General features: G+C 53.2%; 2 protein-coding genes across 2 annotated transcripts in view; both read left to right on the forward strand.

Annotated features, from left to right (window-relative positions):
- The first annotated feature begins 9,061 nt into the window (after positions 1–9,061).
- AMBP (alpha-1-microglobulin/bikunin precursor) lies at positions 9,062–14,406 on the forward strand. The gene is made up of 10 exons (XM_054283993.1): positions 9,062–9,172; positions 9,771–9,913; positions 10,185–10,261; positions 10,763–10,876; positions 11,473–11,574; positions 12,182–12,219; positions 13,029–13,107; positions 13,192–13,359; positions 13,505–13,681; positions 14,357–14,406. The coding sequence occupies exons 1-10, from the start codon at positions 9,062–9,064 to the stop codon at positions 14,404–14,406; spliced, it is 1,059 nt and encodes a 352-aa protein (XP_054139968.1).
- Positions 14,407–15,768: 1,362 nt separating this feature from the next.
- RABL6 (RAB, member RAS oncogene family like 6) overlaps positions 15,769–26,845 on the forward strand; it is a 53,464-nt gene continuing 42,387 nt past the window's right edge. The window contains exons 1-2 of the mRNA XM_054283989.1: positions 15,769–16,143; positions 23,383–23,517. Coding sequence (XP_054139964.1) covers positions 16,014–16,143; positions 23,383–23,517 — 265 coding nt within the window. The 5' untranslated portion in view covers positions 15,769–16,013. The remainder of the gene's footprint in view (positions 16,144–23,382; positions 23,518–26,845) is intronic.

Below are 26,845 nucleotides of genomic sequence, written 5' to 3' on the forward strand. Positions count from 1 at the left end.
GTCAAGCCCGGCCATCGGCACAGAATCGGCCGTCACATATGGATGTGGGGGAGGAGGTGGGATTTTATTTGAATTTCAGGGAGCTTAACACAGGGAGTAAGTAATGAATGAGAAAGAAAGACAGCGAGCGGGCAAGCAAGAGGGGACAGGCTGTAATCAAAATTCAGGACATTTTAAATAGATGCTTTGTTGGGCATTTGTATGACTATGATAATGCCGCAGCCCAACGGCCCAAAGAGGAGTTACCTTTTTTAACAAAAAAGAATCACAATCAACTTCTGTTCGGTGTCGGCGAGGAGCCGGTGGCTCAGGCTGCCTAGCCAGGCTGGCCTCATTTCCAAACATCAGAATGTTTTGCCTCTTATCAAGGCATTCTGGGCTCCATCCCTGTGGATGGATGGAAGGATGGATGGATGGATGGATGGATGGATGGATGGATGGATGAAGGATGGATGGATGGATGGATGGGTGGATGGATGGATGGATGGATGGATGGATGGATGGATGAAGGATGGATGGATGGATGGATGGATGGGTGGATGGGTGGATGGATGGATGATGGATGGATGGATGATGGATGGATGGATGGATGGATGGATGGATGGATGATGGATGGATGGATGGGTGGATGGATGATGGATGGATGATGGACGGATGGATGGATGGATGGATGGATGGATGGATGGATGGAGGATGGATGGATGGATGGATGATGGATAGATGGATGGATGGATGATGGATGGATGGATGGATGGATGGATGGATGAAGGATGGATGGATGTATGGATGGATGGATGGATGGATGGATGGATGGTCAGCAGCACCAGGCTCCTCAGCACATTGTGCAGGACAGGACAGCTGATGGTTTCAGCCTGTTTTTGCTGCTGACACAAAGCTGCTGCAGTATTTGGTGCTGGGACTGAGTGGGATAGAGGTCCTATCCCCCATATCCATCCCAGGTCATCCTGTTCCTGCAGCATAGAGTAATTATTTGCTCTTCTTGGGGTGCACATGAGCTTCATGCACTGCTATGGGGTGAGCATGGTATTTTCGGTGCCATCCCCCATGCCCTGAAATCACTGTCTCTCCACAGATCCCCATGCTTGGAGGACTGTGTCCTCCCCAGGATGTTCCCAGCACGGTGTAGGAACATCCAACAAGGAGATTGGAATTGGGGGCAGCTCCAATTACTCCTTGGTGCAGCAAGTGCTCCCCAGGGCACATGTCATGCCCCCAGGAATGACGCTGCCCCATTGTGGAGAAAGGACAAACCTCATCCCAAAACCCCTGCAGCTGTGGTGTTCCTCTGCCACCATGAGCACCCATCTGAGGGTGCCCAGGGAGAGGTGACCTCTGAGTCTCACCCTGGATGGGACACAGACCTGTAGGTTCAGTGGAATTTTTGGCTTTTTAACAGGTTTCTCTTCCTGGGGAGAAATGGTCAAGCAGGACAACATCATGGTTTGTCTGGTTTTGGGGAAAACAGTGGATGGGGTTAGGATCTGGAAGGATGGAAGGTGCTTGGCTGGAGGGATTGAGGGATGGCAGAGGACCTGGGGGGATCACTGGGAACATGGGGGGTAGGAGAATGCAGGGAGAGGGGCTGACTGGGAGAGATGGGTAATAGAGGCCTGGTGGGACGGATGGGTAAGGGACAGGTAGAAGAATAGAGAGAGGCAAAGCTGGAAAGCTGGAGCGATGATGGGGTTGTGACAACCATTTTAACTGGGAACTCCTCATTCAGCCTGACTCCAAGAGTGTCCTGTGGCTGGGAGCAGACCCTGAGGGTGAGCCAAGGAGAGCACTCCAGCAGCACAATCAGGTGATGGCAGATCTCAGCCCAGCTGTGCTGGTGGTGTTCTCCTGGCTCTTTTTACGAAGAGGCTCCCCAGAAGGGGAAAATTCCCCAACCAGCTGCATGTTTATCCTGGTAGGATGGCTATGGCTCTGCTGACCCCTCCTCAGTGGGGCATGGAGGATGTGGACACAAGCACAGAGCAGTGGCAGAGTGGGCCCAGTGAGCAGAGCCCTGCACAGCACTGGCTGGAGGGGACAAGGACAGAGGGGACATTGACTGCCAGCACTTGGTGGCTCTGCTGTGACGTATTTGGGGGACAGCTGAGGCTGAGCCTTCACAGGGAGCCTGAGCACACCCTGGGGCTGATGGTTTGTGCTCTGAAACATGACAGCACAATGAACAGGTCCTGGCTTCAAATGAATCCTGCAACCAAGGAGAGCCTCTGCTTGGAAGCAGTGATTCTGCAGCCTCCTCTCAGCCCAAGACTGATGTCTCTGTTCTTGTTTTCTCCAGGGGAAAAATCTCTTCTCACCCATGTGCAGTCCCCAGCAATGTTCTCACACATGAATGCAGTTGCACAAAGAGGCTCCAAATGTGTGCAGCCCTCAGGGTTTCCTGCCCTGGACTAGACCCTGGTGTCTCAGTGTGATCACCCCTCCAGCTGGGGCAGGAGCTGGGTGGCAGCTCCCTGGACTCCTGATTTCCTTTGATTATGCCTAAACCACTCAATCACACAGTGCCTGGAGGGATTTCCCTGGAGTGGGTGGAGGAGCTGGAAGCACCTGTTGCAGTGTGCTCTAAAGGTTTCACTGAGTGCCCCATCCCATGCCCAGTCTGCCCCTAGGAAATGATTGCTGGATTTCCAGCACCCTACCACCTTTGGGGAACTGGCAGGTGCTGTGACACTTACTGGGTCTCTCACTGGAGGCTTTGGTTTGGAGGTCACAGGTGGGGGACCCCAACCCAGCCTGGTGGCCCTAGGGAGCTGGGCTGGAGGCACAGGAAGGTGCTGGCTCAGCACCCACTGCCCGCCTGTGCCCAGAGCTGGGGGCACAGGGCAGGCTTGGCCTCTCACCACAGTGCCAGGATCAGGCCTCGACCCCCAGCACGGTGCCCAGACAGGGAGCCTATCCCCAGTGGGTGCCCACATTTCTCCTTGCTCACATTCACAGCTACGGTGACAACTCTGAGCCACCCCTGTCCCATTTTCCACTGACTGCTCCCCCTCATTCAAAGCCTCTGTCCTTTTAAGCTATTTTTTTTCTCTCCTATTCATTTCCCGGACGCCTCGATCCTTTTCTCCTGCCTAGCCCCTCTCCTGAGCAGCTGCTATGCTAATAAGCATGAGGCAGAAAAGGGAGCGAGCCTTTGCAGGGCAGGGGAGGAGAGAAAGACCCCAGAGCCCTCCAAATGCTAAATAAATCCAAGGCTGGAGCAGCATCCCCGAACAAAGAGGCCTGGCCTCCCCCCTCTCTTCCCTTCTTCCCAATTCCACCACCTTTTCACATTCAAATCCATTAAACAGCGAGCAGAAAGACCCCGAGTATTCATAGCATTGCATTAAAGAGAATGGTCCCTCTCCATCGGGGGCCGGCAGAGGGAAGGGCTCTCCATCCCCTCTGGGCTGGGAATCACCCAGCTCTGGCCCCTGCGCTCGGTGCAGGGAGGACAAAAGCCTCTGGCCCCACACAGGGAGACCAGTGTCCTTTCCCCTGAGATCCAGGGTTCTTCCCCTCATGGGATTCTTGGGTTTCTCCAGTGGGATGGAGCCCCCGGTTCCTACGGGCTGTGCTGGAGCCTGGGGGTGCAGGAGGATGGGGCCCCCACATCTCCTGCCTGCTGACAATGCTGGAGGGTGCTACAGCAATGACAGGGCAATGGGGACCCCCAGATTTGAGGGTGGTGAAGATGTCCCCCAGGCAAGGGCAGCTCCCTTGATCCCGGTGCTGGGTGAGGAGGGAGAGTGCTCCTGCCAGGCCAGGCACAGCCCAAGGCGCTCTGATGGTGCCACCAGCCCCTGAGCAATGACCCCACTGTCCCACCACAGCCAATGCTTCCCAGCACAGCAGGTGCCTTGGGCTGATAACAGAGATCCCTTATACCAAAACTGATGGTTTCACATCCACTGTGCCTATTTTGCCCTTAAGTCAGAGCAGCTTTCTGGTGCAAAGACCAGATTCTCTCATTCTCTGAGCAGGAGGAGGCAGGGATAGAGGTGGATGTGCAGTGGGCTCCCTATCAACTGCTGAGGCTGGTGGTGGGATGCCTGAAAGGATGGGATTTTTCTCTGGGGGAAATATATGTGGGCATTTTCTTCTTCTGCCTTCTGGGATGGAAAGCAACACTCACTTCTAGGAAGGATTTCATGCTCTTCTCAGGGACTAAGTTTCTGCTGGAATCACAGAACTTCAGGAGATGAGGCTTTTAGTACCAGATACTGAAAAATCTTTTCAATTCATGGACTTAACATGTTAGGAATAAATTATATCAGCTGGACCATGGAGACCATGATGGTCACTGCAGTGCTCAGGAGGCAGCAGTACCTGGGACCCTCCTGCAGTGGTCAGTGGGGTGGGGCTCAGCTCTGACCATGGGGGTCCGTCTGAGGTGGCATCTGGGTTCCACTGTGGAAGAAAGGGAAGGATGGAAGCACAAAGAGCTTCCCTAAGCTTGTTTTACTTCTTGTGATGTCCTGGCATGTCCTTCCTGGCCTCTGGCCCAGATTCTGGAGCCATCCCCTGGGGACCCTGAAGCATCTGATCTGGCACACAGTGCTGTCTTTTGGTGCCTGAATCCTGCTCTGCACCAGTACAATGAGGAGTCTGGAAGGTGATCGAGGCCACCTCCGTGGGCTCAGCCTTATCTCACCCTGGGCTTCTACATTCCTGTTTACCTGGTCACCAGGGCTCCGTGCTGACCACTGCAGGTCCTGCACAGATCTGGGGTGCATGAGGGACCAGACCAGCAAGAGATCTAGATCAGAAAATGGGGAGAGGTGGGACAACCCTCAGGAAACTGAAGATTAGGTTAACCATTACATGGGACATGGGACACAGGAGCTCAGACCCCTGTCCCTGCAATGCAGGACCCCAAAGCTGTGTGAGCAGTGCCTGGAGTGTCTCTGCATGGGATCCCTGGCTCCCCGAGCTGCTCCTCTGTGTGGGGTCCCTGTGGTGCCTTCACAGGTGAGGTTTCAGGGCTGTAGGTCTTGGCTGACCCACCCCATCCCTACTTCCCACTGCAGATCACCCAAGTCCTCAGGCCAGGGAGAATTTTGTTCAACTCTGGGACCTTTCTAGGCTCCACAAAGAATGTGTTCCTCCAGAAATCAGCTCTCTGGAGTGAATGTCAGCAGGGACCCCAAGAGGTTTCTGAGAACAACCTCCCCCTATCCCATGAAGGAAGTCAGGTCCAGTCAGGGGTCAGCCTCAAATTCCCAGTTTGTGGAGAAGTTCCCATGGGGAACTTGCATGCAAACTACACATTGACCCAGCTCATCAGAAACAGGTAGGGGCTGTGCTGCTCCAGCCTCCATGGAGTGTCCTTGGGTAGAGACAGTGGGCACCTGTCCCACACTGCTTTGACCAGGGGACTCACTTCTACCTGTGCCTCACCTGGGGCGGGACATGAAGGGTTGCCCTGGCATGGAGAGACATGGAAAGCTCCAGATGCTGCCAACACCACAGTCCTGCTCCTGGGTGACTCCCCATGTGTCTCTCCATGGGTCAGTGACAGGTTGCCATGGTCCACCATTGCCCTCGGGGACCCCTCATTCCCAGTGTGACCCTGAGCCCAGCCATCATCTCACTCTGCTCCAACCTTTCCTGAGGACCAGCCTGCCCCAGACCTGCCCTCAGAGCACCCCATTTGCACGCCGACCTGCATGGCCCTGGGAGGTGCTGAGAAGGGCAGGGAACACTCTGGGGTTTCAGGGAATCTTCTAAGAAACAACACAACTAACAAGCACTGGGGCACCACCATCTCTGCTGCCAAGGCTGTGGCTGGAAGTGCCCCAGCCCTTCTCCAGCTCTGCTGGGACGAGGGCTGGGAACATCCCAGAGCCATGAACTGCCCCACATTGCTGCCAGACTGCTCCAAGGGCTGCCCCAGATGCCTCCTCATCCCTGTGGGAATGGCTGGGAACACTGTGTCCTGGGGGGCTGACACAGGAGAACTGCAAGCACTGCTGTCTTCCACCGTGGCTCGCACCTCGAGGGCTGTGGTGGGACCGTCCTGGGCACGTCTACCTGCGGCAGCAGGTGGGACAGGGGTCGGGCCGCTCCTCCGAGGGGTTGGCCGGGGAGAAAGGTCCCTGCTTAGCAATGCAGGAATGTAGGCCGGGTTGAATGCGGCGGAGGCGGGTCTGATCTGGTGCCCCACTAAGCCTCCATTCTTTCCCAGCCGGTGCATCTTGTATTCAGGCTGCCTGCTCCTAAGCAGAGCGTCTTTAATCCTTCCCTTGTCTCCTCCATTCCCTTTCAGGCCTTTGGCCAATGGGAAGGGGATGAGCAGCTCTCTGCAGGAAGGAAATTAAAAGCGAGGAGGAGGGTAGGGAGGAGGAGAACGCGGGGAGGGGGACTTGGAAGGGGAGACAATCCTAGAGTGGAGATGCCAGTCATCGGGGTCTCAATAGCCCCATTCACCCTGCCCAGCCACACAGAAAATCAGGGTCACCAGGATCCATGCCCTGCCTGGAGACAACTGTTGCTTTATTCTTTTTAATTGCTGGAAAACGCAGAAAAGTTCACTTGTGTGTGTGGCTGGCTCCGGTGGGGGCTGCGCCGGGGGCCGCGGGCGGCGGAGGGGCGGGAGGGACGGGGCAGAGCCCGACCCGCAGCGAGAGGGACACAAGAAGCGGACGCACGGGAGGGTGGAGGCTCTGCAGGGCCGGGCAGCACAGAGCCAGCACGGGGACAGGGCGGTGTTGTCCCCCGGGCATGCACGGAAAGGGTTCCCGCGGTTTTGGGGTGGAGGGCCAGGCAGGGAAGAGCTGTGCAGACCGACACGTGTGGGCAGATGTGTCCCCACATCTCCGGGCACGGAGAAGTCTGGTTGATGCACCAGGCAGCTCAGAGCACACGTGGGACACCCAGCAGCACGCCGACATCCAACCCGAGGGTGCTGACACAGCTCCCACATGGACATAGGGCTGTGCCATCTCCACTTTGAGGTGCTGTTCCAAGTGCCACCTCAGCCAGGTGAAGGTTCTACCTCTGCACCTGCATGGCCATACCCAGGGGATGTCCCAGAGAACAGCTCTGGGGAACCAGCTATCCCAGTTCTACCATCCATCCCTCTTGCTGTCCTGATGTGCCCAGATGTGGCTGAGCACCAGTCTTGACACACAGGCCATCACAGGCTGTTGGCACCCACCAGCAGCCCAGCAGTGCCGCACCAGCAGCTTGGCAGCTGCCCTCTAGCTCTGATGGTGGTGAGTGCCAAGGGATGCACTGGGAGAGAACATGAGTCCCGGGACCAAAGATGGAGCCAGTGTCATCCCACCTCCATCAGGGACATCTCTGTGCACCCTCCCACAGGCCTCCTGTGAGCTGGGGGTGATTTGAGTCTGTTGCAGCCTTCAGATTTGGGTTGCACTTCTCTCTCCAGTCCAGCCTTGTCTTCCTTTGCTCTGTCCTTTGCTCAACACTTGACTTTCCTGTGTGAGGAGCATCAGAGATGTGCTCCCAAGCACTCCATGACCCATGGGACAGAAGGCAGTGTCTTCTGAGGTTTCCCTGATAGCCATGTCCTCTTGCAAGTCATAGAATTCCAGACTGGTTTGGGTTGGAAGGGACCTTAAAGCTCATCCAGTGCCACCCCCTGCCATGGGCAGGGACAGCTTCCACTATCCCAGGGTGCTCTAAGCCCTTTCCAACCTGCCCTTGGACACTTCCAGAAACGGGGCAGTCATAGTCCCTCTGAGCACCCTCTGCCAGGGCCTCACCTCCCTCACAGGGAACAATTTCTTCCTAATATCTAATGTAAATTCCTCCTCTTTTCGTTTAAGATAGCTGCCCCTTATCCTGTCACTGTCTCCCCGTGTAAAATGTCATTCTCCGTGTCTTTTACAAGCCTCCTCCAAGTCCAGCCTTTCCCGGTGCCCGTGGCTGCCCGCCCGCAGGAAGGGGCTCAGGGGAGCCCTCACCGCCCGTGGCTGCGGCGGGGCCGGAGCGGGGCCCTCATTCCTTACCGCCGGCTGCCCCCTAGCGATGGAGGCACCGGGGCACCGGGCCCCCCGCCTGGGGACTGCAGCTCAGGGCTTTGCTGCGTCCTGGGTGCTCCTCAAGAGAGAGCAGGCGGGGCGAGGAGGAGGAGGGCTGCCGAAGGCGTCTGTGCCGCGGGTCCGGTCTGCCCCGGGGTCCGGGCACACCGGGATGTGGCAAGGAGATGTGTTTGTGGAGATGTGTTTGTGGAGATGTGTTTGTGGTTGTGTCTGCCGGGACAGAGCAGGCCCGTGCCCGGGCAGCAGCACCTGCTGGGCCTTATCCAGGAGTCCGTCAGTGACCGCGGGGGAGCGGAGGGTGAAAGTCCGGCTGACTTCTGCCAGTGTGCCGCCAGCTCTGGCCCTTCTCCACAAATATTGGGCCTTGGCCGCCTGGAGACGGACTCCTGCCCTTTGCTCTGTTTGAAGTTTCCCTCGGGCTGTTTGGTTTCTGTTAATCATCCAACGAAGGCAAACACTGCTGGGAAGGATTGAGGATGGCCCAACATTTTCCGCTCCTCCCGGCCCAGGGACCCTCGACTGTGGGATGGGTCACACCCAGCCGGATCCTGGAGGCTGGCCCTCAGCTTGGGACTGCCTGGAAGGGGTCCAAAAGGGGAGCAGGAAACTCAGGCTCTGTTCCCTGTGGATACTGCTTAGACAGCTTGGGCTGAGTGCTGGGCGTCCCTCAGTGCTCTCCTCACCACAGGGTCAAACTGGTCCGTCAGGGCTGGGGGCTCTTTGTAGGATGACAGAGCAGGAATATGAATCCCAACATAGACTAGAGGAGAAAGGCGGCTCCTGGCCCCATGGTGCAGGAGCAGGTGAGGGTGAGGAGCTCAGCCTGGTTGGCTGGGGGGGTGCTCCGCTCCATCCCCAGGGCCGCCGAGGGCAGCGGTGCTCCCCGGGCCGCACACCCCACCTCCCCCGGCACCCCCCCGCACGGTGCCTGGCCCCGCCGGCCCTGGTCTGAAGGTCACAGCGCTGCACAGCGGGGGCAGCGCAGAGTCCGGGATCCCACTGGAGCGCTCAGGCTCAGCAGCACTCCGAAGCCACCAACCATGATTATTTGGGGTCTCCTTTCCCTCCTCCTCCTCACTGTGGCTCGTGGAACCCCCATCGGAGACCAGGATGAAGATATCCAAGTGCAGGAGAATTTTGAGGCTGAGCGGGTAATGGCAGCTTGTGGTCCCTTTATTCTGGGGGCAAAAGGGATGGGGTAAGCTGTCTTTCCTTTTCCTCCAGAAAGAAGGGCAGTAATGGCTATGTCCATGCCAGGCTGTGTGGGACAGGCCTTGGCAGTGTGGCACTCCCTGGGTGCCACTCAGGAGGTGCCAGGTTCTGGGGTGGCCTCATCCTGGCAAACCCCAGGCAGGGTGGCTGCAGTCTGAGCAGCGGGGCAGATGAGTCCTGTGGAAAGGCTGTGGTTCAGCATGCCAGGATGCAGGCTGCCTGGGAGATCCCCCACAATGTGCCCTGTCCCCTGCCAGGCTCATACAGCCCTGCACGTGTGCCCAGATCTGGGTCTCACATGGGTGGATGACAGCCTGATGCTTTCAGTCCTGCCTCACAGTCAGGGAACCAAGGAAAGTTCTGCTCAGTGCTGATACACTTTCCAAATCCTGCAGCAGCTCTGGCCCCTGCACCCTGCATCATCACCTCCCAGTTTCTCCCTGCATCAGGAATATTTTCACTCTGCACAAACCCAGGCGCTGTCCCACCTTGGTGAGGGGGGCTCACGGTGCAGACGTGTCTCCCATCTCCCTGCAGATGTACGGCAAGTGGTTCGACATCGCCATCGGCACGACCTGCAAATGGATGAAGAACTACAAGGAGAAGTTCAGCATGGGCACGCTTGTGCTGGGCCCTGGCCCCAGCACGGACCAGATCAGCACTACCAGCACCAGGCTGAGGTATGGGGCACTGCTGGGAGCACTGCTGGAGGTGCTTGAGCCTCCTCCAAAGCCATCTCACCCAGGGGTGCGGGAACACATAGGGGTTACTTGCTCTGCCTGGCATCCAAGCTCTGAGGAGGGGATGGATTGGGTTCAAATACCCAATACCTTGGGCAGCACGATTTCAAGGGTCCTGCACCATGTCCTTTGTGCCCCAGACATGATATTTATGCCATAAGCAGGGAAAATAATCCTACCAAGTAGCTAATTGTTTTCTTCCTCTCTCCAGGCAAGGTGACTGCACACTAGTCTCAGGGGAGTACCAGAAAACCAGCACCCCTGGAAAATACACCTACTACAACCCCAGTGAGTTGGGGTGAGGCATGCCTGGGAGATGGGGACCAGCTCTGGGGACAGCTGGCAGAGGTGGAAGGGGTTCAGAAGAGCAGGGCTCAGAGGCCACTCCACAGTGTGGAGTCCACTCTGATGTGGACATTCCTAGCCAAAGTATAGAGTCAAACTGCAGGGAAAGGGCTGCTTGAGCACTGTCCCTGCATAGCCACAGGATGATGAGATGTTGGCAGCAGGTCACTTGTGTCCACAGGGTCCCAGGCTGGGGCAGGGACCAGCCACACTTCAGGAGCATTAGTGGCATCTCAGTTGTTCGCAGCTCTTGGTTTCCAATCCCCTCAGCTTAGAGACTGGTGAGCCTAAAGGGACTCGTGGTTGTATCTGAGTCTGCTTCCCAAACATCACAGTTTTTTAATTGGATGCCTGATTTCAGCCTCCAGCTTTGGGGCTGTCCTACACTGCTCCATCTCACCGTGAGGGGCAGGAATGACATCCCTGTACCTCTGTCTCACCCAGGATGGGATGTATCTATCCAGTCCTACGTGCTCCGTACCAACTATGACGAATATGCTGTCATTCTGATGAAGAAAAAAAGCAGTTTTGGTCCAAGCACCACCCTGAAGCTGTATGGTATGTCTGGCACTTGAGGGCAAGCAGGGTCTAGGGTGGACCAGCACAGCTCAAAAACACCACCTATAAGGGTCTCTCAGCTCCCTTGGCCTTAAGGGACCTGACCATGGGCTTTGGAAATGGTGTCTTAGACCAGCTCGTCTTTGGCATGGCAGAGGTGGAGTCTCATGGCTCCATGAGAGCCAAATCAAGCACCATGTCCAAACCAACATGGTCTTGGGGAAGAAGGTGGTGATATCTCCTTAGAGGAAACCCAGCCCTGAAGTGGCAGGAGATGCTGTCTTCCATGATTAAGAAATATTAAACTAACTTTGTCTGAGCCCTTGATCAAGGCTGGTCAGGAACAGCAGGCTGCAGTGACATCACTGTGCCTGGAAGGGTTCAAAAAACATGTAGATGTGGAGCTCAGGGACATGTTCTAGGGTAGACATAGCAATGCTGGGTCAATGGTTGGGTTCAATCTTTGCTTCCCTGACTCTATGTTGGGAAGGACCAGGAGTCTGGTGTTGCACCCACCTGCAGCCACCCAGGCTCAGTGGGTGCTCGGGGACTGCACTCCCACACCAACCCTGCTCACAGCCTATTCTCTTTCCCAGGGAGAAGTCCAGAGCTACGGGAGGACCTCATGGAGTCTTTCCATCAGCTGGCTCTGGAGATGGGCATCCCCGAAGACTCCATCTTCATCCTGGCCAACAGAGGTGATCTCCTGTGGGGCGTGTGCCTCTCATGCTGCCAGAGCACTCCAGCTGCTCCTTCTGGGTCTGCCAGGCTGGGGAGACAGGGGATGGTCAGGAGGGAGGAAGGAGAGACAAATGTTTTTGTAGCATGGAATGAAAAGGAAATAAGGCCATGTGTCAGTCAGGATTCCACCAGAAAAATCAGCTTCCAGAGGGGTCTGTGCTAGGCTGTCAGGTCAATGAAACCACACCACTAGGATGAGGGCATGGGACACTGGTGTCTGGCCCCCAGGCTGGGTGCTGCCAGCACCTGGGAGGCTCCTTGCTCAGTCTGGGGTTCAGAAGGGGCTAGCATGATGGAGGGTGTGTGTGTGGGTGGGGGGATGTGTGTATGTGTGTAGGATTTTGGGGCGACCTGGGGGGGTGTGGGGATTTCAGGGACATGGGCATTTTAGGATGGTGCTTCTGCAAGTGAGAGGTGGAAAAGAGAAAGAGGGGAATCACATTGGTTGGAACTGGGAGGGAGTCCCCTTGCCCAGGGTCCTGCATGTGCACAGTGCTGGACTCACTGAAGTTTGTCAGGACACTCCTCTTACACTGCTCATCTTCTCTCCTGCTCCTGGGCCAGGTGAATGTGTTCCTCAAGACACTGAGAATGCTCCCCAGGTGAGTGGGCAAGCTGGGACCTTCTGAAGTCAATCAAGGCCAGAGACATCCCTTCCAAGCCAAACTCACTGGGGATCAGGTGTCCAGGGAGAAGGCTCCATGGGCAGAACATGTTGTTTGGGCAGTAACTCCACTGACCATCCTGTGAGTTGCTCTTCCAGCTCTGCCGATGGGCTTTGCCTGCAAGGATGGGGGTAGGGCAGGCACAGGCTGCAGGGGGAAGGTCCTGGTGGCCAGGTGGGCACAAGACCTTATTTCCAAGTGGGAGACTTTTCCTACTCTGATTTTTTTCACAGTGTGAAGGTTGCTGGTGTTTCCTTGCTCCTTGCCTGTCTGTGTGTCCCAGCCAGGCTGTAGGCCCCTTCTCCAGGGATGGGGGAGCTTAGCACCCACTGGTCCTTCAACTTGCATCACTCAGCACCTCCCAGTCTCTCAGGGCTGAGTATTGAAAGATTTTCCAGGGGGAATGGGACTTTCATAGGAGAAACAACCCAGTTGACTCAAGAGCAGGTAACACATCATTGAGGCACATCCCCAGCATGAGGCATGACTTGGGCACTTTGGGTGTCTTAATCCACAGCCTGGGATTGTGGACCCCACCCTGGAAGAGGACAGGGCTGGGAAGATCATGAAGTGTGGAGGGATCACAGCCTGCAAACCCAAGATCAGTTACTGGAGATGTGCTGGGAGCACAGAGGAGGGTTGTAGCCTGAGGTGCCCCTGGCACAGCCCACCCTGAGGGCAATGGGGTGGCAGCAGGTCCCACAGGCAGGGACTGACGGCAGCTCTGTGCTTCCTTACTGGTGCAGAGAGCACGGAGAGCAGTCCTACCCCTGGAGGAGGGCTCAGCTGCAGGACCCCTGCCCACGTACATTGGCAATAAGGAAGGTAGGTCCCAGGGCAGGGGGCTGCACCGGGATCCCCCTGGCCTGCCCTCCCATTTGCCTGTGACCCGTGGTGTGCTGTCCGCAGACTCGTGCCGGCTGAGCCGGGACCCCGGGCCCTGCAGCGGGATGCTCTCCCGCTTCTTCTACAACTCCTCCTCCATGGCCTGTGAAACTTTCCACTACGGAGGCTGTCTGGGCAACGGCAACAACTTCTACTCAGAAAAGGAGTGCCTGCAGGCATGCCGGACCGAGGGTGAGAGGCCGGGGGCACTGGAGGTGCCTTGGCTGAGGCATCACAAAGGATCTGAGCGTTGCCTCGAATGCCACGTGCCTGGCATCCGTGTGGGAGGTGTGGGGGTCCCTGGACACCCTGCCTCATGCAGCTCCTGTCCCTGCAGCTGCCTGCAGGCTGCCCATTGTCCCAGGTCCCTGCAAGGCACTGTTGACACGCTGGGCCTTCGATGCAGCCCAGGGCAAGTGCGTCACCTTCATCTACGGGGGCTGCAAGGGCAACGGGAACCAGTTCTACTCAGAGAAGGAGTGCAAGGAATACTGCGGGGCTCCTCAGCTGGCAGGTACTCCCCTTGGCCCCCGCCCCAGGGCAGCAGCCTGCAACATCTCCTGTCCTGCTGGGTCTGCCTGGGGTGGGGACAGGCCTGTCCTGGCTCTGGATGGGCCTGTCCTCACTCTGGATGGGCCTAGGACGCGTTTGCCGTGGGTTAAGGATCAGTCTGGCTCTGGAATGGGTCTGAATTGGTATTCTGCTCTGCCTGGGATGGGTTATTCTGGGTCAGGGTGGGTCAGGATGGACCAGGATGGGTGTATCCTTGGGCTGTGATGGGTTTGTCATGGGTCAGTGATGGGTGTGGGATGGTTTTGTGCTGTGCCTGGGAGGGATCTGTCCTGGGTAGGGAATATGGCCATTAGCCCACAGACAGTATGGCAGAGCAGAGCTGGGCAAGCTGCAGACATGCTGAGGCCATGACTGGACTTCAGTGTGGTCTTGATGAGAGGAGGAACATCCCCAAGCAGGTTGAGGTGCAGTAGGGAGCAGTGGAGGTGACAGCCCCGGGCTGAAAGACTTGGTGGTGCAGGAACCCTGACACCAACTAAGGACCAAGCCAGGGTCCCTGTCAGGGGTGTGATATCTGCCAGGCCCCCCAGCAGCAGCCAGTGCAGGGGTTTCTGTACTGAACCTCCTTGGGAGACACAACAGGTACCACTTCTCCCTCAGGGGAAATGATGACCAGTTTGTCAGGAGTCTGGCAGAGAAAATCATCCTGCAGAGAGGGGTGACTGAGGTGTCTTCCACCTTGTCCAGCCCTGGGCGTGCCTGCTCCAGGAGGGCAGGAGCTGGGGCTTTTGCCTGACCCTATGGGTGGGAGATGGAGCCTGTCTTAGGGCAAAACCCATCTTTTATAATCCCTGCCAGCAATATAAAGTACATAATTGCCACCATGGCACGTGGTGGGACACAAAGTGCAGGACAGCCCATCACCTGCTGCATCTCTCCACTTGCAGAGGACGAGGAGTTCCTGCAGCTCTCCAACTGATGCCGGCAGAGGATGAAGAGCCGGCATCCAGCACCAGGGTCCTGCAGGACAGTGCTGACAGCTGTGGTGGCCCAGCAGATTGCAAATGTCTCTCCAGCAGTAAATGTTCCTCATGTGACCAAAGAGCGCAGTGTCAATCCTCAGGCTGGTGGGGAGCAGGGTGAGGGGCACAGGAGGGGCAGGGGATGCCCCTGCATGTGGGATGCTGTGGGGTCCTCTCTGGCCTCCCTGGTGGGTGTCCCCACCTCTGTGGGGTTCTCCCCACTGAGGCTCCCCACTGAGCCTGCTTCAGGCCATTGCCCTCTGCCCACACAGGGCCAGGGGGCACCAAGAGGCTCAGGGGTCTGGCTGGATGGGGTTCACCAGGACCCCCATTTGCCAGGAGATGGGGTTGGGCTGCGGGAAGGGGACAGCGAGGGAGGGTAAAAGCATCTGCTCCTCCCTAAAGGTGAATGATTGCAGCTGGCTCGGGGGCACGGTGGGACCGGGGAGACCCATGTGGAGGGCACGGCCGAGATGGGGGGCACGGCGGATGGGGCAACCACGAGGGGGTTATATGGGGTTTGCAGCATGGGACTACGGGGTGTCAGAGAGGACCCTGAGGGTCACGGGACAGTTACGGGGTTACGAGGGTTACGGGAAAATGGGGCTGGCATAAAAGCGGAGGACACGGGTTACGACAGTCCCAGGGGGCACAGGAAGGGATTAGAGGTGTTCTGGCGGTAGTCCCAGGGATGCTGCAGTGGCCTCGTGAGGGGTTATGGGGGTCACGGGTGGAGGGGCTATGAAGCTGCCAAGAGGGGATCGCTAGACTCTTGGGGGGCTGTGGAGGTCCCAGAAGGGCACAGCCGGGGTTATGTGGGTCACACTGGTGGGTCTCGGGCGTGTTGGGCTGCACTCGGCCTTCGAGGGGGTCACGGGGGGGGGTCCCAGGGGTCGCGGCGGCGACCGCGCTCCGCGCCCTTCTGTCCTCCGCCGGCCGCCGTACCCGCGCCGCGCGTGCCCCGGCCCCCCGCGCTGAGGCGGAAGAGCCAAGATGGCGGCGGCGGGAGCCCCGCGCCGCCCCCGTTTTCCACGCCCGGCCCCCGGCCCCAGCCCCCGGTTGGGCTGAGCGGCCCGGCCCCAGCGCCCCGTGCCGGACCCCGGCACCGGTTCCACCGCCCCGCGCCGGGACATGCCCCGATAGTGCCTCCCCTCCGCCGGCGCAGTTTCCTCCTGCCGGGCCGGGCCCGCACACCTCCGCCCCGCATGGCCGGGCCGGCCCCGCCGCAGCCCTGAGCCGCCCCGTGCCTCCGCCCGGCCCCTGAGCCCGCGCTCGGCCCGTTCCCCGCGGTGCAGCTGTGGGACCACGAAGATGTTCTCGGCCCTGAAGAAGCTGGTGGGCTCGGACCAGGCTGCGGTCCGCGACAAAAACATCCCCGCGGGGCTGCAGTCCATGAACCAGGCGCTGCAGAGGAGGTTCGCCAAGGGAGTGCAGTATAACAGTGAGTCGGAGCGCCGGGCCGGGGAGGCTGCTCCAGCCGGGAGGGAGGCGGGCGGCCCGGCCCGGTGCCCCGTGGCGTGCCCGGGCTGGGAGTGTGTGCGCTTTCTTTGTGCAGGTTGGTGCTTTTATCCGTATTCGCTCAAAGCCAAGTTTGGAATTAAATGTTGGAGGTCATTGGAGGAGTGAGGGATGGAAAACTTTTGTCTTTCGGTGCAGGACTCGGGACCCGCGGTGCAGCAGCGTTCCTGAGCGCTGCCTGCCGCCTGTGGCCCAAGAGAGAGTGCCTGGTACAGCAGTTTGTGTCAGTTCGAGCATCGAGAGGGTAACTCCCCTGAGTGCGTGGGAGATCTTCCCTGCAGCGCAGGATAATGGTGCTTGCAATTAAGCTGTAGTGGTTGTATGATAAGAGTCTATTAAAAAGCTCAGCCCTGTCAGGCTTTAGTAAAAGGTGGACAGTAAATACCTCTGTGTGCCCTTGGGACGTCATTTCATCCTAACTGTCTTTTCTGCAACTCATACATTTGCTCTTTTATCGAGGAACGCTTTCAGAATTCTTTTTCTCTCAGTGTTGAGCTACATTTTTCCCTTGGAGCTCAGTAAAGGTGATTTCTAATACAGTGTTTCAGGAGGGCACTGCAAGTATGTGAAATACTTCCCAAAGTGACAATTGTGAGATAGGGACAGCAGTTATGTCATTCCTGCTGAAAATAGAGCTGGTTCCAGAGAGCGCTGTGAGTACCAGCTCGTCTGTGCAGATCCAGGCAGGCAGGGAAGGCAGATTGCAGAAGGCTGAGAGATTGGCAGGTGGGAAAAAGACTGATTTGTGAATGTGGCACTGGGCAATTTCTGTGAAGGCACACGTGTTGGAGGAATAGAGATGCTGTTGGATCTCAGTCTGAAACAGAATGTGATGGAGAAGTTACACTTTGGGTTCTGGGGTGTTTTTGTCTTTGTTTAATATTACGGCTGTGCTTTGGGACTGAGGTTTCGAAATGCTCTGTTTTACTAGAGAGAGCATTTGGTGCCTTTATCCCTAGCACATCTGAAGATATGCCAGTGCTGTTTAATTTATAAAATTAGTGTCTTAGCAAGCAATCCTGAGTGTGAAAAGTAGAAGTGTGATTATTGAGACTGGGTTTCCAGTGAAAGCTGGGGGTGAGGATGAAGGTGCTGCCTTGGAACACAGCTCTGCATCCTGAAACACCTGCAGGAGATCTGCTGCTCTCAGACTGTGGGGTTGTGCAGAGGCTTCATGTGGCCACAGCCCAGAGGACCTGTGTGCTGCATGGGCAGCTGAGTGCCAGAGATCAGGTAGCTAATACCAGCTTGTGAATTATGTAAGAGCCAGGAGCTGCCTTCTCAGACAGGGCAGGTTTGTGCTGCAGATGGAAGGGATCAGCTGCATCCTGCTGGCACAGCATGGACCAGCTCTGCTCCGTGGTGACTGCATCGTGCCAGAGCTGTGCATGGGCACCTGCCTGCCATTTGTGCAAGGCCAGAAATGCTAGCTGCAGTTTCACTGCTTTTTGTCTCATTAGTGAAAGGCCTCAAGAAAGATTGTTGGTTTGTGCTCTGGCTTACCAGGATTTGTGTTCTAGTTACTGCTTTATAGCTGAAAACTGCAGCTTTCTGTCACTGCCTTAAGGCAAGCTTTCCAATCTCCATAGTAACTCTTCCCAGCATCGCTGTTATATAATATTTACAGGAGATGCAGGCTGGCTTGTGAAAGGCTTCTGGGTACCCCCTCTAGCCATAGCACTGGGAGATGGAGCATTCCAGCATGGTGAGGTGGTCTCAGTTGAAGGTGGGCTGTGAAGGAATGTCATTACAAGGGCCATTGCTCAGGAAAGGCAGAACTGCAAATCCTGTGCAGTGCCAATTCTCCTTTCTTGGCAAATTCCTGACATTCAGCAGAGGAGTGCAGGATGTGGTTTGGAGCCACCATTAGCACACAAAGATCTTTACAACTCTTCTGTTTCCCTGAAACTGCCTGAAAACTAAACCAAGGGGTGCTGTGATTTGTTTGACAGAAATGTTTCTTTGCTGCATCAGACCACTACAGATCCTGAATGAAGCCTGCTTGTTTCCCAGAAATATACTTAGTATGCTGAGAATATATTGGATTGTTCACTGATACAGCAGGCTGAGACACAGGCCTTGTACCTGGCTCTGGGTGCCTCCCTGGGCTCAGAGCAGCCCCTGCTGTGGCAGCCCTGCAGCTCTCAGGTGCATTTTGTAACAGATAGCCCCATGTTTGAGGTGATGCCAAAGGCTGGGAGGTGTTTTAATGGCACTGATAGTTACAGACCCTAGGTAGAACAGAACACTAAGTTGAACCTGAATGATTTGTTTTGATGGTCCCTCTCCTACAGAGTCAGCTTTTCAAAAGAAAGAGCATTGTGGGCTGGGAAGGTTTAGATTTTTAATGAAATTATAAGTGCAGAGACCAGTACCAGCCTTTGGCAGCAATCCTGTCCTTTGCTTGGGACACCCTATTGTAAAATAAAAGCATTTCCATACTGCACTCCAGCACACACACACTCTGTACCCTCTGCATGGAGCTGCTGTGGTTCACATCAGTTAACACCAGAGTTCCCTGAGCACTCAACAAACACAGAGCTGAAAATGCCATGGGTCTCTGCCATGAATGCCATGGCTGGAATCTTCATAGGAGATCACGATTCCAGGGCTGGGGAGCCAGTCTTTGTGAAAACTTGCTCTTGTTTTCCTGCTTGGGGTACCCTGGATCAGGTGTGCTGCCTGGCTCCTCCAAGGGCTGTGCTGGCCCTGGTAGGGAGCGTGCCAAGAGCAAGTAAGAGGAAGTGGCTCTTGTGCCTTTGGCAGCACTGCTTGTTTCAACAAATTACAAGAGCAATTGCAGAACTTAATTTTGAGCACCAGAGTGCTCAAAGGTGACCATTTATGTAAGGCAGTGATGGGCAAACAATGATCCTGGGATTTGCTGATCAGGGACAGGAACAAAAGGCGTGGAGGTGCTAAATGTTCATCCATTCTATGCCCCAGACATGGAACCTTTGCTCTAGGCTTTACACACTGCATCCAGTGTGTCACTTGACAAACCCCACTGCTGTGTGTGTCCTTGGAGCACAGGCTGTCACCAGTGCTGGCATGCCAAAGGCAGTAGCTCCAAGAATCCCCCCCTCCACTCCCTCTCCTCATTGTTCCTTATTAATTTTTTCTGCCTAACATATTCCTCAAAAGACAAAGCTTAATTAATACCATGTACCTTTTTAGTAAGAATTATAGTCCTTGCTTCTTTTGTGTTACTTGGGAGTTGTAGTTCCCAGACTGATTGTTAAGTATTTTCATTCAGCATGACTCCCAAAATGAAGGCTTCTCCTCTTCCTGCCACTTCCCACCTTCTCTTGTTTTCTCCTGTGGCTGACACAGGTGTTTGTGCAGCTCCTGCCAGCCCTGCTTTGTCCGACCTGTGCCTATGGGAAGTGTTTTTGGGGGGGTTCTGCAGAGCAGATGGTGCTGCTTTTGGCAGCAGAGCAAGCTCCAAGCATTTCAGTTGAAGTCCCAAAGACCTTAGTGAGGGTAAGGTTATGACCCTCTCCAGAGGGTTGTTAGTTTTAGGATCTTTGCTGCAGAGTCCTGGAGGAATGTGGGCAAAGCTGGGAATTCCTGATTTCTAGTTCTGAGTTGGTCTCAGATCTGTTCTCTGGGCCTGTATCGTCACTGCTCTGCTTCCATCTCCCCATCTGGAGAATGGAAATCCCTCTGGTTTTCCTGATGCAATGACTGTATGAATAAAGTGATTTGTTTAACTTTTTCCTTGTATCTTGATCTATTCCCCATCCCTACCCTTTTCCTCACAGATAATTCTTCTGTCAAACCTCTGTCTGTTTGCAGTAAGTACTGATTTAACTTCAAATCAAAATAAGGCAACAGTTTTACTTGATGGAATTAACCTTGCCTATAGTTATTCTCTTTCCACACTCAGCCACAGCCCAGGCCTATGATGCCCCAGCCTGACTGTGCCTGGAAGCTCATTCAGGCCTTCCTACCCTGCAGGTGCCTGTCACTGAGCACACCTGCCCCAGCCAAAGTCTCAAATACAGACTTTGCTTTGCCAAAACTGATTTGTGTCACCTGCCTTCATCCTGTTCTGTTTTTAAAGACTTTTCCTTTCTTCAGGAAAAGAGTCAGTGAGAGCTGGTACACTATGAAAGAGAAGAGAGATTCTAATGGAGAGTGCTTGGAGCTGCTCAGACTGAATGTGTGGTGCCACAAGCACCTGGCACTGCTCTAAATGTGAGGTGATTAGGGCTGGGGGGGATTCCCTTGCACTCCAGCCGTGCCTTCCATACACTGCTCATTCAGCTGGGCATGGAGCTAGAGAAGAAAACTGAAAATGGATAATTTCAAGGTTATTTCTCAGCCAGTTCAGTTTCTTGATCTAGCTCCATGTTTAAGTGCATAAAAAGTGGTGTGGGCATGAAGTAAGACTGTCCCTTCTGGGGAGAGGTCACAACCTCATTAGCTAGTAGTGATCCTGAAGGTGCACCTTGAGAACAGCCTGACTATTTAAAGAAAGGTCTATTTCTCCCTTTAAACTCACTTTTAGTGTCTCATGCTGGATTCCAGGCAGGGCAGGGATATGAATTTGAACGTTTTAGGGCAGGCAGTGAGAGCTTGGAAAGGTTTGGGTTTGAAAGGGGACAAACGGAGTCTCATTCTGCCTATGCCATGGATTGGCTTCATGATTCCAAAAAGTCAAAGGGATGTTCTACTGATTGTTTTTCCCGTCTGTAAGTAGGAAACAACCACACACAAGGTGACCAGAAATGCAGGAACTGGTTTGTCATGTCTGCAGAGATGCTGTGGGACCTTTAAGTGAAGTCAGCCTATAAATACTGTGTTCATTTCTGCCTTTATTCTCCTGGTGTGGTAAGTTATTTTGAAAAGAATAAACAGCTCTAAAAAAGAATAAACTTCTGTGTACTACATAAAAAAAAGAAAAAAAGCACAGTGGAAGTGTTGCAATGGCAGAATTCATCCACAGACTTTGTGTGCTTTATCTTCAAGTTGACCTCTTCAGTTCTTCTCTGAAACAACTGCAGCAGCTCCTGAACTGCAGCAGAAGGCAGCCTTCTGTCTCAGATCTCCTTGCCCAAATGATGATGATCAACCTAATGCTAATACCTGACTGCCATTAGATGTGTCTGAGGTGGCCCATTTCCCAGGGGATCATAGGTCCAAATCAAAAGAATAAACATTCAGTTTTATTCAGGTGAATAGAAATTCAGGTTATGTTTTCCAGTAGCCATGTAGTTGCCAGTAAAAACAAAGATGGCATTGAAAAAGAAAAAAATTCCACAATGTAACAAAAAATTTAGAAAATAAAAGGTAGTGTTTTAAGAAAGAACAAGATAATGTTTGAATTGACTCTGGAAAGTTCATTATATTAATTGCTACAATTTATGATATTTTGAACACTTGAACACTTGGAAGAGTTTGAAAGGGTTTCTGCCTAAACTGAAGCAGCCAACACAAGGGCCTGGTGACAGGAGGTTGTAGCCAGGTGAGCATCAGCCTCCTCTACCAAGTAACAGAAGGCGAAACAACCTAAACTTGCACATGGGATGGTTTAGATTGGCTATTGGGGAAAATTTGTTTGCAAAAAGGGCTGTCCAGCCATGGCACAGGCTGTTCAGGGCAGTGGTGGAGTCCCCATCCCTGGAGGGATTTAAAAACCATGTGGATGTGGCACCTGGGGACATGGTTTACTGGTGGCCTTGGTAGTGCTGAGGGAATGTTGGAATAGTTGATCTTAAAGGTCCTTTCCAAATAATTCTAAACCTAAATCATTCTGTAATCATTCTCTCAAGGCATGAGAAGTGTTTAAGGAGAAAGGGAATCACAGGAGGTAATGGAAGGAAGAGCCTGTCATAAAAGGGCAGCAATGGAATAGGATATGATAAAGTACAGTAAGGGCCAGGGAGAGGTAGAGAAGGCAGGAGGATGGGAGATTGTTGCAAATGGGTGATTTAGATCACCTAAAGAATGAGCAGCTGCCCTACAAACAAAAATGGTCTAGGTATGATATTGTTCAAGTGCAACTTGACAGATGTCAATGGCAGTGTTCACTCTGTTACTGACCACATGCATGAAACACCCTGAGGAGAATCGACTTGGAACTGAGGTGGAATGAGTTACACAGAGACCCTCCTGTTGAGTTACAAGACTTAGAGAGGATCCCCTTTTCCAAACTCCTGATGGAGCTTAGGTGCTTCTGGGTCCAATCTTAGTCTCAGACTTGGCCTTGGACAGTTTATGTCCAATGGACTTATCTATACAGAGTTGATAATAATTAATACTGAGTATCAATTTCATTAGTATTAATGCCACATGCCAGCAGTTCCTTACTGAGGATCTGTTGGGCAAGGAGGGATCTCTTATTCCCAGGTACAGGACTTCAGACCCAGAGGGGTGTTCCAGTTGAAGGGGAGACTCACAGGCAGACTGTCCAGCCACAGTTCAGAAAGAGCTCAGATTAGACTCCTGATCTGTCAGGGCTAAAAGGTCTCTGCCTCAAGGAGAAGCTTAAGAGATGTCCCAGCCCCAGGGGAGGTCCCCACCATGCAGCCACACCGCTGGGCACAGAGAACTCAGGGAAGGCTCATCCTGTCTGTCATATTGGTGGCATAATGTGGAGGCTCATAGTCTGACTGCATTCAGTGGGAAGGGTGTGCAGGAGACTCCTTGTACCCACATCTTTCTTTTTTCCTTGATGAACGAGTTTTGGGAAAGCCACCTGGTATTCTTGTGTTAATCCATGGTTGGTGTGGTGTTCCAAGCTCATGTCCCCCAGTGCTGGCTGTGTCACTGCTCCCCTCTGCCTTTCCTAGAGGAATTCTTGGTCCAGCCATGGCTCAGCCTTTTGCTTCCTTTAAAGCCTGAACCAAACTGATACTGGTTTGCTTGAGAGATCAAGTGTGTCCATCAAAGAGCAGAGGCTCAGCTGGCTGGAGTTGTGCAGATTCTGAGGATTCAAGCTTGCTGTTGGTTTGTTCTGCTGAGCTGGTATGAGTTGCTGAATAAACAGTGATTTAAATGACTGAGGCTCATGTTTTCTAATGAACCCCATCGTGCCTGTGTAGTATTGGAGGACTAATTACATCTGAATAACGCCTGCAAAAAGTTAGCATGCTTTTCACAGCATTCCTCAAGTGGTGTTTAATCACTTTATTTGTCTGCTTACTCTTTTCTCTAGTGAAAATTGTCATCCGGGGGGACAGGAACACTGGAAAAACCACACTCTGGCACCGACTGCAGGGAAAGAAATTCATTGAGGAATATATTCCAACTCAGGAGATCCAAGTCACCAGCATCCACTGGAATTACAAAAGTAAGATGGAAGAGGGAGGAAGGAGTGACAGTCATGGGACAGTGCCTTGGGGGAGGAAATTCCACTGCAGCTTCATTTGCTTTTTTCTTCTCTGTCAGCTTGGGAAACAAAATGGTCTCTCTTCAGGCTTTTTAATTTATTATTCATAGTTTCTCAGTCATGTTTTTAATTTTGTCAGACGCTCTATGTTATAAGTGCTAAAGAATATGTCTGTGGAAGCCACAATTCAAGGGAAGTGTTTAATAGATGGTCTGAAGCATTTGAAAAATTTGTAATACACGTGACATGAGGAGGGGTTGTTGTGTAAATCTGTCGCTGAGGCCACTGTGCTTTGGGTGTTACTGGGTTGCCTAGAAGCAGATACATGGTGCAAACTGGATTTCCCTGATGAAAATATAAAGAGATTCTGGTGACTGGGGAGGATTTCAAAAATTATTGTAGTACTGTTAGCTCTAGGCTGGCTTACTGAAGCACAGAAGTGCCAGTGCCTTTTTTAAGTTCTTGCTGCCAGTGTGGTTTTAATTTTTATTTTATTGGTTGCAAATGGCTTTGAAAGCCCTACATCCCACCTGGAAAAGGCACTGCAGGCACTGAAGTTGTTTAAGGTTGTGATTCAACAGTGCATTAAGTCCAGTTTTCAGGTTGCTGATCAAGAATTCCACAGCCTCGTGGGATGAACTCCTGATTCAGTATGAAAGTGCTCTATAAGAATGAGCATGCTGTACAGAAAGGGTCAGCAGTTGTTTGTCCTTATCATCATTATCAGACATTGTCCATCTGCTTCACTCTGATCTTCTGTTGAATCAGGTACTGCCCAACTCCTCCCAGCTGGGAGAGCACCTTGTGCAGTGAGCACCAAATTGAGTGCTGTGTCTAACTCACCACCACATTGGAATTGCCAGGTGATACCATGATGCCCAGGTCTCGTGATAATGTTCACAAAGGCACAGGATGTGTTCACCAGCTGATGTGCTGGGGTCACACAGAGGTGTTTCCCATCGGCAGCCAAACCTCTTGTATGGTGTATGTGTGCTGTGGCATGCTTCCCCTCACTCCCCTTCCTTCCTCTCAGGATGTCAGCACATCAGTTACTGAGGAATGAACACAGAGCTTATAGGTTGGATGGTGGAAACTATCTCCAAAATCAAATTTGAATGCTTCAGCCTAAACAGACTTAGATCAGAGTAAGAAATAAAATTCCTGTTTCCTAGATACCCAAGTGTAAAGAATGCACAGAGTGTTGGTTGTGGCTTTCTGCGGATCATGCGTTAAAGCATCAGGGTTGGGTTTCTTCTCTGACAGGTGCAGGTAACACAACACTTGTGTTGGATATAGTCTGGGAGGCTGGCATTTATTTTAGGAGGCTTATTCATATCTAACTGTGTCCATAAACAAGTACAAAATGTGTGCATGCATAAAGGTGTTTGGAGGAAGATCCAGTCATCTCACCTGTGTCTGCATTTCTTTCCCTGAGCTAAGGCTCTGACACTGCTTTGTCAACACTGATGCAGTCCTGGGGTAGAAAACACCTGCACCTGAGGCTGGCTTTGCTGTGTGCTGTGACCCACAGGTGTATAGGTTATTTCTAGGGCCCACTTCCAACCTTGATGTGTTGTGTTTCTGTAGAGCTCTCCAGCCAGAGCTGACAGCAGTGTGTACAGATCCTGATGGACTTTTCTCAAGGTTAAGTGTTGCTGACCTTGTAAAACTACTTGAAAAAAAAATGCTGTACCTGAAACTGTGCCTTTCAGTTGTGTTTGTTTTACACACTGTAAAAGAAACACACTGTTTCTTTTACCCATTGTAAAACACTGTACTATTGTCTTAGTCATAATTTCCAATAATTTAGGACATTTTCCATTGACTTTCTTTAAAACATTTCAAAAAGTAACCCCCATTTAAAAGACATTGTAAAGTCTGTTTCCTGCTGTGAGAAGTTTCCATCCAAGACTGGTGATATGGGCCCTCAGAGTACTTGTTTCAGGTCTAAATCCTGCCCTGTTGGCCATGTTAATCTGTAGAGGAAAAATAAAGTTTGTTTTTCCTATGTTCATGCTCTCAGGCTACCTTGAATAAACATTATGAGGTAGTTGATGGCAAATATTTACAGAGGTTAATTAAATTGCTGACAAAAGTTGCTTTTCTGTGCCAATTGTAATGGGTATTTATAATTTTTGTGTCCAAGAAAAGAGTTACCATTCCTGACCCTAAGGAACACTTTTTTGAATTATACTGGTCACCAAGTTTTTCTCTGTTTGGCAGCCTGAGAAAGGGAGTTTGAAATAAAAATTTGCAAACAGTTGTACTGAGATCCTTCAAAGGCCTGAGGATGGGAATGGGGGCTGGCAGAGTTGCTTTGCACTGTGGGATCTGTGATCCAGAGCACAGGAAGTGAATCCTGTCATTGAATGAGGGTAAAAATGTCTGAGGGCCTGTGAGCTCCTGCAGATGAACCCACCTACAATGTGTTCTTAGTTTTAAATGAGCTTTCTTGCAGTTGGAGCCTTTTTGTGTCTCCATCATTTTGTTGGAAAGCAGTGCTCAGCTGGCCAGGGAGTATCTGGTCAAATAGCAGCTCAGGACAGGTCTTTGGAGTGCTTTGATCTGTGGTTTGTGCTAATCCAAGTTAGGGAGTTGAAAGGATAAATTGGCATTCTTTTTGCTGCCACAGAGCTCCTTCGGGTGAGATGCTGCTGGGTGTGAGTCACACCAAAGCCAGTGAAGCAGCACTAAAGCAATTATCCTCTTGCATGATCAGGATAATCAGGACTGACACCAGTATTGAAAGGGGAGAACTTCCTGGTTGTGAGCTAGCAGGAAAAATGTGGAAATGTGTGTTCCCTGGGTCTCGTGCAGTCGTTTTCTTTAAGAAACCCTCAGCCAGAAGGGTTTAAAGCAGCTCTGTGGGGTCAGGGGGTTCAGCTCCCCAGCTGCTCAGCAGGGTGTCAGTTCTGTGGGAATCACACAGCAGACCAGCCCATCCTAACTGGGGGCGTGTTTGGCTCCTGGGAAGGAGGTGGAGAGCTCAGGAGCAAAGTGCTGGTGCCAGGCCCCCGGTCACCCCAAGGGCTCCCTTCTCTGAACTGTTAGCCCTGATGTCCTGCTTCACATGGCACTTCTGGAAAGAGCTGTCAGCCTCCTGGGCTCCTACTGAGCCCATGCACAACTTGGGGAAGGCAAATATCTGTTACCCTTTTGCAGCAAGCCTTGATTGTGGAAAGGCACTGCAATTGCCTTGCCAGCTGCAGGGCAGGAGTCAGGGGCAGCCTCCAGTAGCTGATCTGTGTCCCAGGGGCACAGGGAGAGCTCCTGCAGTGCCAGTGCCTGG

The sequence above is a fragment of the Melozone crissalis genome, unplaced genomic scaffold (assembly GCF_028551555.1).
Source record: "Melozone crissalis strain CALT ecotype California unplaced genomic scaffold, PUWL_Pcris_2 ptg000041l_1, whole genome shotgun sequence".
NCBI lineage: Eukaryota > Metazoa > Chordata > Aves > Passeriformes > Passerellidae > Melozone > Melozone crissalis.

Bases quoted from the DNA above. Each gene is read 5' to 3' on its own strand.
- AMBP (XM_054283993.1), top strand. From the start codon at position 9,062: ATGATTATTTGGGGTCTCCTTTCCCTCCTCCTCCTCACTGTGGCTCGT. The intron at 9,173-9,770 runs GTAATGGCAGCT...ATCTCCCTGCAG, and splicing joins AGAATTTTGAGGCTGAGCGG to ATGTACGGCAAGTGGTTCGA. The intron at 13,682-14,356 runs GTACTCCCCTTG...AATGATGACCAG, and splicing joins CGGGGCTCCTCAGCTGGCAG to TTTGTCAGGAGTCTGGCAGA.